The sequence below is a fragment of the Balaenoptera musculus genome, chromosome 2, assembly GCF_009873245.2.
Source record: "Balaenoptera musculus isolate JJ_BM4_2016_0621 chromosome 2, mBalMus1.pri.v3, whole genome shotgun sequence".
NCBI lineage: Eukaryota > Metazoa > Chordata > Mammalia > Artiodactyla > Balaenopteridae > Balaenoptera > Balaenoptera musculus.
The window spans coordinates 166,642,848-166,661,810 of NC_045786.1; the positions used below are offsets into that span (position 1 = coordinate 166,642,848).

Genomic DNA, 18,963 nt, shown 5'->3' on the forward strand with positions numbered 1-18,963 from the left:
CGGACGTCTGTGCTGCCAGAAGCAGAAAATCCCAACCCCGGTCTGGCCGGGTGCCGTGATGGCTTCACGCTCCTTCAAGGCAGGGACAAGAACCAAGTCTGCATTCCCTGGTGTCTGCACGATGCTAGATGCTTGGCACATGTTTGCTAAGCTCAGCAGAGAAGGACTGTGAATCCTGGGGGTGGTGGAGGCTCCCTACAGAAACGGGAGCATCTTCCAAACCCTGGCCTGACACCTGCCTTGGACCAAGAGTCAGGGGACCCCGGAACTGGTGGAGCATTCAGCTGGACCCTCAGGCCAAGTCAAAGAGGGGGTGGGGCAGCCAAGCAGCCTTGTCATCGGAAGGGCACCGGAGCCCCTGCCGCCCACAGCCCGGCTGAGAACTAAGGCACAGACCTGAAGCGCCGCCTCCAACCTCAGCTCTACCCCATGAGGCTCCAAGGAGGTGGGGGCCACCGGGCGGAGGCTGTCCACATCCCGCAATTCCACATTCTCCCCTCCGAAAAGGTCAACGGCTGGGCCGCCCCCGTTTCCTTGCGAAGGACCCTGTGAGGGTGGCACAGGCAGCTTCGCCCAGATGGCCATCCATGCTCCCTGCCAGGGAGTCCTTCATTTACAGACACTTTTATGAGCCATCGAAGTGAGCACATCAAGAGGACTTCATGTGCCCATGTGTCAGGTACAGCGAGTTGTCACAGCCCTCCTGGGAGAGGCCACGCTTTCTGCCCTGCTCCCCCCGACCTGGGGGATGGTCTGGTGACAGCACAGTCATATTTGCATGGATTCCACAATTCTACAGGGCCACAGACAAAAGCCTGATGGAAGCTGGGGATCCGCCTCAGTCCCTATGATGGCAGATTTGTGAAATTCCCCTGTACCCAGCGTCCCATCACCATGACAACTGCTTCTACCTGTGCTCGGGAAAGAAGCACAGAGCTTGAAAAACAACCCTTCTGCCTGGACTCCTGACTACCACCCATGCCGAGTTCAGATGAACAAGGCCCCCGCCCATGGCCCACATGTCACCCAGATACGTCCAGGGCCGGCCAACACCCACCAGCTGGTTTGGGCAGACGTCCTAAGCATGGCGAGGGCTGCCTTCTGCACCCAGCCCTTTGGCTGGACTTCCTGAGCACCACAGAGACAAGGAGAGAAAATGGTTGTTTAGCATCCTTAAGAGACGGGGATGCCAAGGGAAAGATGGAGAGAGACAAGACAGATTCCTGGCCCACCGCCTCTCCTAGCCCCTCCTCAGCGACGCTGGGCAGCAACTCCACAGCGCCCGCCGGGACTGACAGCTCCATCCACTGAGGACAGCCCCCAGCTGCAAACCACCCAAACGTCCCTCACCGAAGAACAGATGAACAAACTGTGGTACAGCCTGGATGAACTATGGACAGCCTGGATCTAGGGCTGGGAGCGAGACTGACACAGATGCTGGGCACTAGGGGCCGTTAGCAGGTAATGAAAGTGTTCTCCAACTGCATTGTTGGGATGTTTGCACAACTCTGCAGAGTTACTAAAAATCATTGAATTATAAACTTAAAGCAGGTTGAATTTTACAATATGTAAAACTGCCTCAGTAGTTTTATAAAAACTCTCTTAAAAAAGGAGCTACTGATACAAGCAAGAAAGTGGATGAATCGCACCAACATAATGTGGAGCAAAAAAAGGCCATTTCAAAAGAGTATATATACTGTGCTATTCAATTTTATAAGAAGTTCTAGAGGCAAAACTACAGCAATAAAGATAAAAATAGTAGCTGCTTTGTTGGAGGGGGGAAGTGGGAAGGGAGACAAAGCATCCATCCGGGGTACTAGAAAACTTCTACATCTTGATCTAGGCAATGGTTACACAGGTGTATCCATACATAAAAATGTGTTGGGCTTGTACTTGAGATTAATGCATATTTTATATACATGTACATAATCATTAATATACATAAAGTTTAAAAGTTTATTTTTTTTAAACGGCAAAGCCCATTGATGTTCAAATTGCAATTGGCAATTGCCTAAAAGTGAGGACAGTTCACTGGGAGCTGAGAGAGAGGAGCCCACTCAGTGAACTCCTACCCAACCCTCAAGACCCATTTCAAATTGTCCCCATTGAGTGAAGCCTTCTCTCACTGTTCCAGGTGTAACTAGCTGCTCATATTGTTGAACATCCCTTCACAAAAGTCGATCTCCTTTTTACAGAGAGTTGAGGAGTGCAGGAAGTTGTTGCACCAAGAATTGGTTCGTATGTGCTTAATAAACACCCACTGATTGCCTAAGACACACACACACACACACACACACACACACACACACACAACCTGACAGCCCAAACCAGATGCCATCTCAGCAAAAGATACTAACACCCACCCCGAAAATAGGATGTCAGTTCTCAGGCAACAGGACCCAGACGTGAGGCTTATCGAAAAAGATCATTTTCAGCATCTCCAGCTCAATCCTCCTTGCTTTACACAAATCACAGCAGAAAAAATCAGGGGAGCCCAGAGCAAACTCAGTTTCCAGTGTCCAGTGCACTAGGCTCCCCTCCTCCCCACTGCAGGTCACCTCTGCCTGCACTGTCCTTGCCCAGCCTAGGGGTGGAGCAGGCCATGTGGGCTCCCAGGAAACATTTTATCAGGTGTAATGTTTAAACTTGACTGCCTAGTCACCCCCCAAGACTGCACCCTGCCCGCTGGGGCTCTCTGCCCTCCAGCAGTAAAGGCAGGGCACCTGCTTGGGATGAGAGGGGGGGGAAACACCACCCCACCCCCTCTCTGCCCAGGCCTCCCAGCTCTCTCTGAGCCGCCCCCTGACCCTGCAATCTCTAGAAACCCAAGCCGGCAGAGGAAGCTTCTAAACTTCCCTGTCCAGGTCTATGTGGGTGAAGAGAGGCGGAAGGTGGAACTCTGTCCAGTTCTGCAAAGTCCACATATGAAAAGAGAGAGGCTGGAAGTACACCTCCATGAAAAGCGGCTTTCTTCGTGTGTGTGTGTGGGGGGGGGTGCATGGGTTATGGGGTGATTGTTGGTGAATTTTTTCCTTTAAATATGTTTGTGCTAAGTTTCCACAATGAACAAACTCCTCTGGAAGATAAATTCGTTTCATCTGTGGCGGGAGACCCCACCACCACCACCACCACCAGCCCTTGTCAGACCTGCCGGCTCCCGAGCGTGTCTTTCACCTTGTCCCAAGGCAGACGCAGGTCCCAGCGTCCCGCGCCGGCCGGCGGGCCTCTCGCTCTTACCCCACCCTCCCACCCCCGCCCTGGTGACCCCCGGGCCAGGGGAGGGGCAGCTCCCCGAACAAAGAGGCCACCTGACCCCACCGATCCGTGCCTCTGACCTCTTTCTCCCGCGTCCACCCCAAGGCGCCGCGCCCCATTCAGTTCCCCTAGCCCCGGAGGTACTTAGGAATTGTGCGAACTCAGACACACACACACACACGCACAAACACACACGCACACACACACGCGCGCGCACACACGCAACCTCACTTTCTCCTCCCCTCCCTGAGCTGGGCCGCGCGCGCGCGCACACACACACACGCACACACACACACGCGCACACACACGCACACACGCAATCTCACTTTCTCCTCCCCTCCCTGACCTGGGCCGCGCACACACACACACACAAACACACACACAAACACACACATACGCACGCACACACGCAATCTCACTTTCTCCTCCCCTCCCTGACCTGGCCCGCCGCCCCCAAGGGCCCAAGTACAAACTTCTCCAAACTCGCAGCTGCGGCTGGAGGGGGAATCGTGACGCCCCCGCCCCCCGCAAGCAAATGGGATGCTCCCCCCCCCGACACACACACACACACACACACACACACACACACACACACGTGTGCCTCCCCGCCCCCTGGGCCACTGTTCATTTGGCTGGGGCGGCAATGCCGGGGTTTGGGGGAGGGTATCTCGACCCCCTTCCCCTCCGTAAGTGACATGACCCGGTCAGGACGGGGCAGGGGGCGGCGCGGTTCGGGGCTTCCTCGGTGGGGGTGGGAGGAGCCGCTCCCGGGGCTCCGGGCTCCCCCGATCCGCGCCCCTCTCCGGGGAGGCTCGGCGCGTTACCTTGAAGGTTCTGGACTCGGATGTCGCTGATCTGTCCGATGAGCTCCTCGCGCTGGAACCAGTCCCATTCGTGCGCAGCCATGAAGCGCGGGCAGCAGGGCCGGGGCGCCGGGGCCGGGCGCGGGCGGCGGGCGCGGAGAGCCGGGCGGGCGGGCGTGCAAGCGGCACGCACCCGGCGAGGGCGCCGCGGAGCCGGAGGAGCGCGGGCGCGGGCGGGGCGCGGGCGGGGCGGGCAGCGGACGGGCGCGGGGCGCCTGGCTCGCGCTCACTCCCCCATCCGGGGGCGGGGGCCCCGGGGGACGAGGGGGAGGGGCGGGGAGGGAGGCTGGACTCCGGCTGGTTTCTTTTTTTTTTTTTTCCGGGGTGTCTGTTGCTTGGATTGTTTGGTTGCAGACGGGTTGGTAATGAGGCGCGGGGTCCCGGCCCTCCGATTGTGATGTCTCAGGGGGCGGTGGGCCGGGTGACGCAACCCGGGGTGAGCCCGCGGGTCCCGGTACCCGGGGGTGGGGGGGCCCGCCCGGGGGGCCCGCCCCCTCTCACCCTTACTCCCAGCTCCTCCTCCCACCCCAGCCCCGTCCCAGATGAGAACCTGACACCCACACCCTTCTACCCCAGGTCCTCTGCCCCAGCACAACTGGGGGAGGCAGCACCCTGCGGAGGGGGGTCCCCCAAGCCGTGCCCATCCTCCCCCAGGACACCTACCGGCATCGAGAGGGACTGGGTAGGGGGCCAGCGAGTGTGGAGATGATGTTGGGGGGATTCGCTCGTTTGTCTCCAGATTGGGCACTCGTGGAGAGAAAGACTTCTTTCCTGGGTCTGGATATTGGGAACATTTTCCCCGGGGATCCAGTCCAGAGATGACCCCAGATTCTGGGGAGGAGGGAGAAGCAGCTGACACCCCGGGAGCTAGGGTACCCCATGGAGTCCAAGTGAATCTTGGAAGTGACCCTGAATCTCCAAGTGACCCTCTCTGGGCCTTTACTGAAAGTGAAAAATGAGTATGGGCCTTTCCAGTGGGGTGTATTTGTGTGTGTGTGTGTGTGTGTGTGTGTGTGTTTCTTCACTGTTTCTTTTGAGTCTTGAGAGTTCCAGGATCTTATCTTATTTGGTGCTCACAACTCATACCTTAGGCAGAGTTCTTTACTGGTTTTTAAAACACAGAAAAAAGGAGGCTTTGGAGTCCTGGAATTTGCCGAAGGCTGAAGAATGAGCTAGGGACGTGAGGTCCCAGCCCCCAGCTCAGTACTCTGACCCTTTCCAGAAAACAAATACCGACACACACACGCAGAAAGAGAGAGGAGAGGAGAATGGCTTATATATGAGATATCCCAAGAGAGAAAAAACGGGCAGGGCTCAGTGAGCATTTATGTACATGGGCCGTGTTCATCGTTGCCGTATTCGTGGTACTGAAATACTGGAAACCCAGATGGCCTACTTCCTAATTAACAAATAACTAGGGAGCCCCCGCTGATAGACAGACCCTGTGCCTTTGAGGCATGGCCCTAAGTTGAAGAAGTCTTACCTCAGGCAAATTCCTGGGAACAGTGGACTGCCAACAAACAAAGAAACCAGACAACTGCAAACAGAAGTGAGTTCAAGGGAAAAATCCTCTTGGGATAAGTAATTGGGATGGGGAGAGGGGTCTGCGAAGTTCTGAAGACTGACCTTGGAGCTGAGCCTGAAGGATGAAGGGAACCACCACTGCGACAGCAGTTCGGGCAGGGGGTCAGTGGAGACATCCCCGTGGCACAGCCAGGGACATGGCTGCCCGCGTGCACTGCCTCTCCCGTGGGGGGCGTTTATCCAGAGGGCGAACGGGAATCTGCTGTCAGGGTGCGGAGCTCTAGCTTGCTTTTTTCTTTCTCCTTGTTCTCCATTTGCCAAGTTTCCCACCACGAGCACATATTTTTACAATCAGGCAGAAAACCAATACATTCTCTTTTAACCTCTGGAGGCCCTTTCCAGGAGTTCCCATCCTGCCCCAGCTCACCTCATCTGCGGGTCTGGGAGCACAGTGGAGGCCCCATGATGCCAATGGGGACCCACGGGTGTCTGAACACATGCCCCCAGGCTGAGGCTGGTGCTGCCTTCTCCCTGATTTGATTTAAAAGTGCATGGTCATTTCACACTCCAGGGGGCAGGGTCTGCTTCTGTGTCTGCAGAGTAGGGTGCTAGAAGCCAAACCGTACCTAATTTTGCCCCATCAGCTAGCCATCTCCTGTTTTTACACTTCAATTTATTTTGCATAATTGTTATGGGCTGAAGTTGGGCGGAAAGTCATATTCTTTTCCAAGTAAAGAACCAAGAGAATCAACCTTCCTTGACCTTAAGATCTCAGGGAACAGAAGGCTTTAAACAAGCGGTGTGGATGTTAGCTGCAGGGATGGGCCATTTTTCATGATACAACGATGTCTGTTCCTGTGAATGAAATGCTGCATCTTTGGGGAACATTGCATAGGTGGCAACAACTCCCTGGCAGGGAGGGGCCACGGTCACCATTGATGGAGTACCAACTGTGTACTGGATGTTGGATCACCAGCCCAAAGAACTTCCTTCTTGTTTATGGTTTCCTTTGCTGTGCAAAAGCTTTTAAGTTTCATTAGGTCCCATTTGTTTATTTGTGTTCTTATTTCCATTTCTCTGGGAGCTGGGTCAAAAAGAATCTTGCTGTGATGTATGTCATAGAGTGTTCTGCCTATGTTTTCCTCTAAGAGTTTGATAGTGTCTGGCCTTACACTTAGGTCTTTAATCCATTTTGAGTTTATTTTTGTGCATGGTGTCAGGGAGTGTTCTAATTTCATACTTTTACATGTACCTGTCCAATTTTCCCAGCACCACTTATTGAAGAGGCTGTCTTTTCTCCACTGTGTATGCTTGCCTCCTTTATCAAAGATAAGGTGACCATATGTGTGTGGGTTTATCTCTGGGCTTTCTATCCTGTTCCATTGATCTATATTTCTGTTTTTGTGCCAGTACCAAACTGTCTTGATTACTGAAGCTTTGTAATATAGTCTGAAGTCAGGGAGCCTGATTCCCCCAGCTCCATTTTTCGTTCTCAAGATTGCTTTGGCTATTCGGGGTCTTTTGTGTCTCCATACAAATTGTGAAATTTTTTGTTCTAGTTCTGTGAAAAATGCCAGTGGTAGTTTGATAGGGATTGCATTGAATCTGTAGATTGCTTTGGGTAGTAGAGTCATTTTCACAATGTTGATTCTTCCAATCCAGGAACATGGTATATCTCTCCATCTATTTGTATCATCTTTAATTTCTTTCATCAGTGTCTTATAATTTTCTGCATACAGGTCTTTTGTCTCCTTAGGTAGGTTTATTCCTAGATATTTTATTCTTTTTGTTGCAATGGTAAATGGGAGTGTTTTCTTAATTTCACTTTCAGATTTTTCGTCATTAGTGTATAGAAATGCAAGAGATTTCTGTGCATTAATTTTGTATCCTGCTACTTTACCAAATTCATTGATTAGCTCTAGGAGTTTTCTGGTAGCATCTTTAGGATTCTCTATGTATAGTATCATGTCATCTGCAAATAGTGACAGCTTTACTTCTTCTTTTCCGACTTGGATTCCTTTTATTTCTTTGTCTTCTCTGATTGCTGTGGCTAACACTTCCAAAACTATGTTGAATAATAGTGGTGAGAGTGGGCAACCTTGTCTTGTTCCTGATCTTAGTGGAAATGGTTTCAGTTTTTCACCATTGAGGACAATGTTGGCTGTGGGTTTGTAGAACTTCCTTCTTTGCATCAAAATGGAAAGAGTTTTAGGTGGTTTTTAAAGTGGGATGGGAGCCTGAGTCAGCCCTGAGCGTGAGGCTGGCCGCTACAAGGTACTTGAATAGTCATTGAACCAATGTGTCAATATCAGCGCTCTACCCTTCAGTGTCTTCGGACTCTGGTCCTCCCCGACTGGTCCCTGTGCCACCTCCTTGGCCATCAATCCTGGTTTTACACTTTTTGACCACGTACAGCAGATCATGGCCACACCTGGTCACCTCCAGGCTTTTACTCATTCTCCTCCCTCTGAAATGCCCTTTCCCTTCCCTGTTCCCTGCCCTTCACCTTTACCTAGATTACTCCTGTACAATTATGTTTACTTGACGGTTACCCCCCCTCCCATTAACTGTGAACTACTTGAGACCAAGAGCTGTGTCTCATTAATTTCTCTAGTTGAGCACTTAGCACAGTGCCTGGCACAGAGACAGGTCTCGATATTGAGTGAATGGATGAATAAATGACTAATTATTGGCCTGAACTCAGAAAGCCGGGACCAAATGACGAACAGTTGACACCCCCCCCCCCATGTCCTGGGCCCAAGCAAACTTCTGGGGAGGCGATCAAAAAATGTTTGCATATTGGTAATGGGCAAAACCCATGCTACTGGGCACCAGGCAAGTACCACACTGTGAAATGTCCCTTCCTTCTTCAGGCCTGTGCAGCCTCCCGGGTCTGGAGTTCTGTCTGGGAGAGAGGGCCTTGTGACTTCCAAGGGGGATTTGGTTATTTGCCCTCTTGCATGAATTAACAGTACTATTTTTCTTTTGCACTTTTATTTTGGAGAAGGAAAAGTACTCTGCCTGAAGGCTTGGCTTCCCGGGAGTTTCCAGAAACGGATTTTCTAGAAATTGCCCAATTCTGCTAGAATCCTTGTCATTGTTTAAAACTGACTTCTGCCAAGGGAAGGGAAAAGAATTGCAGAGAATCCCTGGTCTGAACCTCAGAGATCATCAAACCCAGCATCCCTGCCCACGTAAGGACTTTGAAACATCTGGCGCAGTGATCTTCCTGTCTCTGCTAGTGGAGACTGATGACTTCACGCAGATCATCTGGACAGATGGTTTACATCACCACACCCACAACCCCACTGGGAAAGAAGACAAACAACAAAGATAACCCTGGTGGACCCTCCCAACCACTTCCAGGGGAGGAGTGTGTTGGCGACATCCTATAGTGGGAAGCTGTTTTCTCTGGTCACTGTCATGGCCCCGTTTGTGCGCACAGCCCTTTAGGGTTTGGACAGTCCTTTCTCAACCAGAGCTAATCTGGTCTTCACAGTGACCTTGTTAGGCCAGCTAGGCAGGGATCATTTTTAGATGAGGCTTAAAACTGCTTAGTAACCTGTCCAAAATCACAGAGTAAGGCAAAACCAGACTTTGTCCTGTAGCCCTCACTGCCCACTCACATCAATCCCAAATGCCTATGCCTTGTCATGTTTATATAACATTTTAAAAATCATAGCTCCATTAAAGCCATAGCACTTGTCAGCATAGGGAAACTGTTAGGAGTTTCATATTAAGTCCAGTTAAGAGGTTGTGATGAATCCTAGCTAGATAAACCAATAATCATCCTTTAAATAGACCAAGATCATCTTCTGGGCAGGGTGTCTGCATTATGATGTCATAAGGCTGCATTGTAAGGTAAAGACCATCCTCCCCCCCTCCCCCGCCTCATTTATTCATTTAACAAACATTGGTTGAATGCCCACCTGTGGCCTGGCCCTGCATGAGGACCCAACAGAGGACAAGACTGAGAATCTGCCTGTGAGGAGACGTCCCAGCACAGGAGTTTGGACTTTGTTGTAAGGGCAGAGAGGAGCTTTTGCAGGATGAAAACGGGTCACATTGTCCCTTGAGTTGCAGTGTGGGAAGGGATCAGAGCTCAGGAGACCCTGTTGGTCTCAGTGGCACAGGTGCCAGACGGTGGTAGCCCACACCAGAGCAGCTGCTGCAGAGATGGATTCTCAGGCTATTCAGAGAGTGGAACTGACAGTACCTGGTGGCTGGCTAAGGGATTTTGTGGCACCTGTTCTTGTACTTGTGCATGTCTCTTAAGCCCACTTTACTGCAAATTTCTCAAGAATGCTGTGCAAACAGGGCTGCCTAATTCGTCACTGTCTTACCAGAGCCCAGTTCCATGCTGGGCACATAGTAGGTGCTCATTAAAACTTAGTTGCATATATGAATAAATAAATTGTATTTAACTTCACCAAACCGTAACTCTAAAAACTCTTTGAGCCCTGGGCTCCTCAAGAGTCAGGGTCTCTTCTATGCCTTAGGAATGCCAACTGTCTGTCCATCTGCTCGTTTTTTCCTGCTAAAATTTCCCCGTTGATTGCTACCCACTTCCAGGAATACTGCGGGAAATGATGCCAAGGCTGGTAGCAGAGAGAGATGCTGAGAAACAGAAGGAATTCGAGTCCAAGCAAAAGGAGGGAGGACGTGTGGTGTAGTGGACAGTGGGCAGATAGTAGAGGCTCATGCTGTGGGACCTTGGGCAAGTTTTTAACCTCTCTGGGCCTTTAGGGGTTTTATCTGTAAAATGGGGCCCAGAGTTGCTACCTGGCAAAATTGCTGTGAGATCAAAGATAGAGAAAAGATGCTTCAGTAAGATTCAGATAATTTCTATGGCATAAAATGAATTGCACTCAGAAGAAAAACTGCCCCTGGATTTGGGAGATTACCCATAATGTAAAATATTAATGTATTCTCTGGGATTTTATTACTTTTTGGTGTGTGGAGGTGTTGATGGATGGTTTAAAAAAAATCTTGCTTCCCTAAGTATACAGCACCGGATGTCCCAATTTCCACAAATAAAACCCTTCATTTCTTCCAGGTTTGAATAGTCAAAGGATGCTTCCCTGGAGACAGCGCTGCTAATTTTTTTTTTTTTTTTTTTTTTTTTTGCAGGCATTAGAACACTATTTAAGGAGTGTACATTTTCCAGTAAAGCAAATGATGAAAACTTTTTCCCCCATTAAGTGTGAGATGTTGGCCATGTGAACATGTGGGGAGAGACAGAATGCTGTGAGGGAGAATAAACACCCTATATAAGGTGCTTGCAACCGCCTTGGGGAAATATATAGAATTTAACATTTTGGAAACAAAAGAAAACTTCGTTGACGATAATTCCAGGAAGGGTGGTTTAAAAGCCAAAACTTAGTGCAGATAAAAATCCCTGGACCAGCTCCTCTGGAGCCGACAGTCCCTGCACAGGCAAATCAGTTTCAACAAACTTATTGTGCATCTCTTGTCTGCTGTGCAGCTAACCTTCACCGCAAATTCACTCTTGGCCAAGGATTGTACAAAGTGCCTTGCATTATCTCATTTACTCCTCTCAACAACCCTTTGAAGGAGGTACGATTATCATTCTGGTTTTACTGATGAGGAAACAAAGGACAAAAAAATATTCAGTAATGTCCCCAAAGTCACACAGGTTGTAGGTTAGCAGAGAAAGGACTTGACCCCAGATGTCGTGCAGAAACCAAGTCTGATTTTTCTTCTCCATGGCTGCAGCTGTAGACTCTTTTGAACTGGCCCAGGTTACTAAGCAGAGCAATTCACGTTGGAGATTCACTGGGGAATGACTTCAGCCTTAGGTAAACAAGACCACGGGGTGGGGGTTGGGGGGCAAGTTTTTCCTACTAGGTCAGGAACAGAAAAACTGTGTTCATTGTCCCCTGCAGGGAGGTTTCTTATGTTTGTGTGAAATGCTGGGAGGCATTTCTACTTCTGATCCCTGAGCATCTCAAATGGCAGCATTTCGTTGTAAAGAACCCTCAGTGTGGTTCTGCTGGAAAATTATGTACGTTTTATGCTGTTGAAATGGATTTTAACAGGTCGATTCTTAGGGAGTAAGGGCAAAAGCCTTTATCTAAACCAGTAATATAAGTCCTGAAACCTAGGATGGACTTGCTTGCCCAAGAGAATATGGTGGAAGCCATGTTCTGGGACATCCAAGGCTGGGTCATAAGAAACCTTGCAGCTCCTGTCCTGGCCTCTTAGAACACTTACTTTGGGCACTTCCCTGGTGGTCCAGCGGTCAAAACTCCACGCTCCCAATGCAAGGGTCCTGGGTTCGATCCCTGGTCAGGGAACCAGATCCCACATGCCACAACTAAGAGCCCGCATGTTGCAACTAAAGATCCCGCACGCCGCAACAAAGATCCCATGTGCCACAACTAAGATCCAGTGCAGCCAAATAAATATTAAAAAAAAAAAAGAACTCTTGCTCTGGGGGGGGAGCCAGCTGCCATTTAATATGAAACTGCCATGCTGTGAGGAAGCCAAGCTAGTCATGGGATGGCGAGGAGGAGAGAGAGAGAGAGAAAGAGGCCTCACCAGCCCCCAGCTGCTCCAGCCATCAGGCACCAGGCACCAGGCACGGGGGTCAAAAGCCGCCGAACAGGAGCTCATCTTCAGCCCCGTTGTGCTCTTGGATGACTCCAGCCCCGGCTACCATCTGACTGTAACCGCAGGAGAGACCCCAAGTGAGAACCTCCCAGCAGAGCCCCATCAACCCCAAAATTGTGGGAGAAAGGGCATCGCTGTTTTAAGCCACTAAGTTGTGTGTGCAGCACTAGATAACCACAACACCAGCCTCCTGTGTCCACCTCCCCAGGCGTCCTGGTCCAGGCCTCCAGCATCTCCCCCTCACACAACCTCTACCCCCCACCCGCTAGGTTCCTTGCTCCCCGACAGTCCCCAACCTCACATCCCAACCTATTCTCCACAAGCCCCCAGAGCGATCTTAGATCGCATGTCACTCCCTGGCTTCCCATTGCACTTTTCATGAAAACCAGCCTCCTTCCCAAGTCCACTCTACAGGGTTTCACCCCTCCCCTAATGCACGCCCTGTTCAAGCCACCTGTTTCCTTCAGTTCCTTGAAAGACTTGCTTTATAGGCGAACCCCGCGACCCAGCAATTGCATTGCTAGTCTATACCGAAAAGACATGTACACTTATATTCTTCAAAAGATGTGTTTGAACAGTATTCACAGCAGGGTTATTCTTAATAAGCAAAACAACCCAAATGCTCATCAGAAGGAGGATGGATAAATGACGGAATTCACCAACAAGAATGAAAAGACAGCAAGGATGGGTCTCAAAACCCTAATGTGGAGCAAAGAAAGCCAGACACAGAGGATGGCGTACTGCAGGGTCCACCAGTAAAAATCTGCAGTAACATGGATGGGCCTAGAGAATATTATGCTTAGTGAAATAACAGAGAAAGACAATACTGTATGATATCACTGATATGTGGAATCAAAATAATAATACAAATGAATGTATATACAAACAGAAACAGACTCACAGACATAGAAAACGAACTCGTGGCTACCAATGCGGAGAGGGAGGTGGGGAGGGATAAATTAGGGGTATGGGATTAACAGATACAAACTACTGTACATAAAATAGATAAGCAACAAGGATTTACTGTATAGCACAGAGAATTATACCCAATATCTTATAATAACCTAAAATGGAATGTAATCTGCAAAAATCTGAACCACTATGCTGTATACCTGAAACTAACATGATATTATAAATCAACCATACTTCAACTTTCTAAAAAAAAGGTTCAGAAGCCATCTATGAAGTTTAAAATTCATAAGTTCAAAAACACTTCTTTCTATGACAGAAGTCAGGATAGTGGACAGCTTTGGAGAGAGGTGGTGGATGGAAAGGGACATGGGGGGTTCTCTGGGGGTGCTCATCATGTTATGATTCTTTTGTGGGTCTGATTATACAAGTGTTTATTCACTCTGTGATAGTTCACTAATTTGTGCATTTTCTGGGTGTATGTTCAGTAAAGTGTTCAAAAATAAAAGTGCTGCTCTGCCTCCTGCCAAAACACTTTTACACACGCTCTTGCTCTACCTGGAATTCTCTACCCTCTCTTAGTCTTTCCCTGGTTAATTCCTGTTCAGATCTAGCCCAGACCTTCTGTCATTAGGAAACCCTTTTCCTATTGTATCAGTCAGTCCTGGCTGTGTAACAAACCACCTGAAAATGTGGTGACTTAAAGCAGCAATCAGTAATGAGCCCATGACTCTGTAGTTGCCAATTTGGGTCAGTCTAGTGCTGGTCTCCCCTGGGCTCACTCATGTATCTGCAGTTAGCTGGCACCTTGGCTGGGCTGGCTGCCCCAGGGGGTCCTCCTGTGTGTGGCAGTTGTCACACTGTTGCTGGGAGCACCTCAGTCCTCCTCCATGTGGCCTCTCCAGCAGGCTTGCTTGGGCTCGTCACGTCATGATCTCAGGATTCCAAGGGCCACAAAACAGGGCACGCCTCAACACACAAGAGCTTCTTAAGTCTCTGCGTGTGTCACATTTGCTAATGTTCACTGGCGAAAGCAAGTCACATGGCCAAGTTCAGATTCAAGAGGTGAAGAAATAAACTCCACCTCTGGATGGGAGGAGTCATGGCCATATCTTCCAAACAATCTGCCCTGCCCTCACCCCACACAGAGAACAGCTTCCCTGTTCTATACTCTCACACTCCCTGAACTTGCCCTCAGTGGCGCTCACCCCCCTGTAATTGACTATTTTTACAGTGAGTTGTTCATGACCTTCCTCTCCCATTTCCCTGTAACTCTGTACAGGCAGGGGCTGGTGTGTGGTGACCGTGGCCAGCACAGTGGCTGGGACACGATGGATACTAATAAATATTTGGAAAAGGAAGTAAAAAGAAGAGAAGGGAATAAGGAAGAGAGGGAGGGAGGAAGTCCTGGGAAAATGGAGGCATTTCTGTGGCAGAGGACAGACTGGACCGTCTCTGGGAGGCTGGGCACCATACGTATCCCTCCAACTCACTCTTCTCAGGTCAGCCTCTGCATCTTGGCTCATCCTCTTCCTCCCATCAGCTGCCCTCCCACCTTCTCTCTTCTGCTTTCTTAGCCCTTGGTTCCTTCAACGGCTCAAGGGTCCCCACCCAACCCGAGCAACTTTCCACTCCGTCCCTTCTGAATATCTGCGTGGCTCAAGTGATCCCTGGCATTCACTGTCACGAACACGTGCCTCTTCACAATCTCAGTTCAACACCCGACCAGCCCCAGGAGAAATCTAGGATGACTGTATCGATATTTCCATTAAATGGATGAGAACAAGGGGCTCAGGGAAGCTCTCCGTCCATGGTCACCTGCCAGGAAGAGGTGATGTGGGGACTCAGTGTAGGCCAGTTTGGCTCAAGGCTCCCCAAACTGCGATGCCCTCAGTGAGGCTGCATGCCCCTGAAGGAAGAGGCGTCTTCCTCTGTCTGCATGGGACTGGGTTCGTTGCTGGGCGAGGCCCCGAGCTGGGGGACTGGGGCTCGAGCAGTTTGCCCTCATGGATGCTGGAGCTGGAGGACCTGGGTTCTGCCCTCCGGGTGATAGCAGATGGAGGGCAGCCAACAGGAGCAAGGAGGAATCTGCCTTCTCCTGGCCAGCCAGGAGGGGTCCTGAGATGAAAGGGCACTGGGGCAGACCTACAGCTCCCTGGGCAATGCCCTGTGGGAGGTGAGCAAGCTTGTCTCCGTTGGAGTGTCAGAGGGAGCCCAGTGGCTTGTTCAGAGAAGAGGTGAACCTGATTCTCGAGAGGGGAAAAGGCTTCCAAGGCCACACAGCAAATTAGGGAAGCCTGGGATCCCTGATTGAGGCCAGGGCTTTTCTGTCACGCCCTATCCTTCCTTACTGCTTTCCCAGCCCCCTCCTCCCCAGCTCCACAGGCAGCTTCCAGCCAGGCTTGCAACCTGCCCAGGGAATGAGACTAGTTGTTTTTGTTTGTTTGTTTATTTGTTTTTCGTTAAACTTTATTTTTTAATATTTGTTTTTGGTTGAGATATAATTAACAGATAACACTGTATTGATTTTAGGTATACAATGTAATGATTTGATACATGTATATATTGCAAAATGATGACTACAAAATTTAGTTAACATCCTTCACGCATGGTTACATATTTTTTTTCCTTCTGCTGAGAACTTTTGTTTTATTCTCTTAACGACTTTCAAATGTACAATGTAGTATCATTAACTCACTTTAGTTTTCTGAACATAGTTATAACAGCTGCTTTGAAGTTTTTGTGATAATCTAACATCTGGGGTCTGTAAGAGAGGGTTTCTATTGACTGTTATTTTCTTGTATATCTGGTCACACTTTTCCTCTTTCTGTGCACATCTCATAATCTTTTGTTGATTACTGGATATTTTAGATAATGTTGCAAATCTGGATTCCGATCCCAAGGATGGCATTTGTTGCTGTTTGCTTATTTGTTTAGTGACTTGCCTGGACTAATAATTCTTTGGGCTCTCTTTTCCTGCATTATTAGCCACAATGTATTAACATTTTTGTTTTCATTTTTAAGACTTGTTTCTTAGAGATCTCCCTGGATCAATATAGCTTGTTGGTTAGCCAATGAATGGTTAAAGGTTAGCCAATGATTGGTTAAAGGTTGAGCTTAAACACTTTGAGCCAAAAAAAAAAAAAAAAAAAACACTTTGAGCCATTAAGTCTTCCATCCCTTTTTTTTTAAACATCTTTAGGGGAGTATAATTGCTTTACAATGTTGTGTTTGTTAGTTTCTGCTGTATGGAAGCAACCTAAGTGTCCATCGACAGATGAATGGATAAAGATGTGGCACATATATACAATGGAACATTACTCAGCCATAAAAAGAAACGAAATTGAGTTATTTGTAGTGAGGTGGATGGACCTAGAGTCTGTCATACAGAGTGAAGTAAGTCAGAAAGAGAAAAACAAATACCGTACGCTAACACATATATATGGAATCTAAAAAAAAAAAAAAAATGGTTCTCATGAACCTAGGGGCAAGACAGGAATAAAGACGCAGATGTAGAGAATGGACTTGAGGACACGGGGAGGGGGAAGGGTAAGCTGGGACGAAGTGAGAGAGTGGCATGGACATATATACATGACCAAATGTAAAATAGATAGCTAGTGGGAAGCACCTGCATAGCACAGGGAGATCAGCTCCGTGCTTTGTGACCACCTAGAGGAGTGGGATAGGGAGGGTGGGAGGGAGATGCAAGAGGGAGGGGATATGGGGATATATATATACATATAGCTGATTTACTTTGTTCTACAGCAGAGACTAGTTGTTGAAAGAGCCAGTTCCTGAGACACAGGATGGAGGGGAGAGGCAGAGGGAACAGGTGGACGCCGCCGGGATCGATTCCATAATAAGCCTTTGTGGCAGGTCTGTGACCATCTTTAGAGCTGAGCTTCGGTATAAACTGCCGGAGGGGTATAGGTGTGCTGGTTAACTCTAACCTACGCCCTGGGGCAGGTCGTCAAAGTAACATAATCTGGAATCTGGGCTCCACAGAACAGCAAGCCTCAAATAGGGTTTGTTAAATTGGTCCCAAAGGTTTTAGCTAATTAGCAGTGGAGCTGTCGCAAATGCTCTCTCACTGGTGAGATTATCAGTGTGCAAGAAATTCGTTTGCTGACCGACACCACACAGGTCCTTCCCGTCTGCGTGAACCAAGTTCAAGGATCCTGTGAGCCCCGAGGCCTCATACCTTCAGAGGCGTGCTCAGGCCACAGCTCCAGCTGGGCCCGTGCCACTTGCTAGACAGGAGCTCTGAGATCACTAGGAACCTCGGATCCTGCCTTCCCTCGAGGTCCAGCTTTCAGAAGAGGGTCAGGCATGCCTCAGGGCCACTCTGCCCTGTAGGGCACTTGACAGATGCCCCAAAGGACAGTAAGTGGTCCTCACTCTGTGCCTATGATGTGCCAGGAGCCGCTCTCCATGCTGTCTATGTGTTACTTTGTTGAAAACTCACCATGGTGAGTGGATGAGCTGTGGTCCATCCAGACGATGGAATATTGTTCAGCACTAAGAAAGAAATGAGCTATCACGCCATGAAAAGACATGGGGAAACTTACGTATCACTAGGTGAAAGAAACCTATCTGAAAAGGCTACACAATGTAGGATTCCAACTATGTGACAGTCTGGAAAAGGCAAAATTATGGGGATGGTAAAAAGATCAGTGGCTGCCAGGGGTTAGGGACAGGGAGGGATAAATAGGTGGAGCACAGGGGATTTTTAGGACAGTGAAACTAGTCTGTATGATATTACCATGATGGATGCATGTCATTGTACGTTTGTCCAAACCCATGGAATGTATAACATCAAGAGTAGATCCTAGGGCTTCCCTGGTGGTGCAGTGGTTAAGAGTCTGCCTGCCAATGCAGGGGACACGGGTTCGAGCCCTGGTCTGGGAAGATCCCACATGCCACGGAGCAACTAGACCCGTGAGCCACAACTACTGAGTCTGCGCGTCTGGAGCTTGTGCTCCGCAACAAGAGAGGCTGCGATAGTGAGAGGCCTGCGCACCGTGATGAAGAGTGGCCCCCACTCGCCACAACTAGAGAAAGCCCTCGCACAGAAACGAAGACCCAACACAGCCAAAAAAAAAGAATAAATAAATAAATAATAAAAATGAAGGAATTCCTTTAAAAAAAAAAGAGTAGATCCTAGTATAAAGTATCTGCTTTGGATGATGATAATGTGTCAGCGTGGGTTCATTGACTGAAATGAATGGGCCACTTGGTAGGGGGGCTGCAGATAACGGAGGATCTGTGCAGGTGTGGAGGCAAAGGTTATATGGGAAATCTCTGTACTTTCCACTCAATTTTGCTGTGAATCTAAAACTCCTTTTAAAACAATTCTATTAAAAAAAAAACAACAAACAAACAGCAACTCACTGTGACACTATGACACCCCATGTCACAAAGGAAGAAGTTAAGGTGCAGAGTGAGTAAGTCCCTTCCGCAAGACCTCACAGTGAGGAGGGGATGGAGCTGGGATTTGAACCCGGCTGTACTGTCTGCCGGCCGAGGCTGTGCTGCAGACCATGACACGGGGCAGCCCCCAGCCTGCAGCTGGGAGCCGGAGGCCTGTGCAAAAGCGGGCTTAGGTGGCTGAGTTTGGAAAAGACCTACAAATGTCCCTCCTTGACTTCCTACCCTCCATGGCTCTGGCGCTGAAGACCGGTTCCTGCTCTCACCAGGCCCTCCAGCCTTAGCCCCCATCTCTCATGCTTGCTCCCTGCCACACTGGGCTCCTGGACCACACCAGGCACTTACACACTTA

General features: G+C 49.3%; 1 protein-coding gene across 3 annotated transcripts in view; it reads right to left on the minus strand.

The window, feature by feature from the left end:
* Nucleotides 1-4,222, minus strand: part of CLMN (calmin) — a 124,916-nt gene extending 120,694 nt beyond the window's left edge. For all 3 annotated transcript variants that reach the window (XM_036842163.1, XM_036842164.1, XM_036842162.1), the window contains exon 1: nt 4,080-4,222. In XM_036842163.1, coding sequence (XP_036698058.1) covers nt 4,080-4,161 — 82 coding nt within the window. In that variant the 5' untranslated portion in view covers nt 4,162-4,222. The remainder of the gene's footprint in view (nt 1-4,079) is intronic.
* Nucleotides 4,223-18,963: the final 14,741 nt, after the last annotated feature.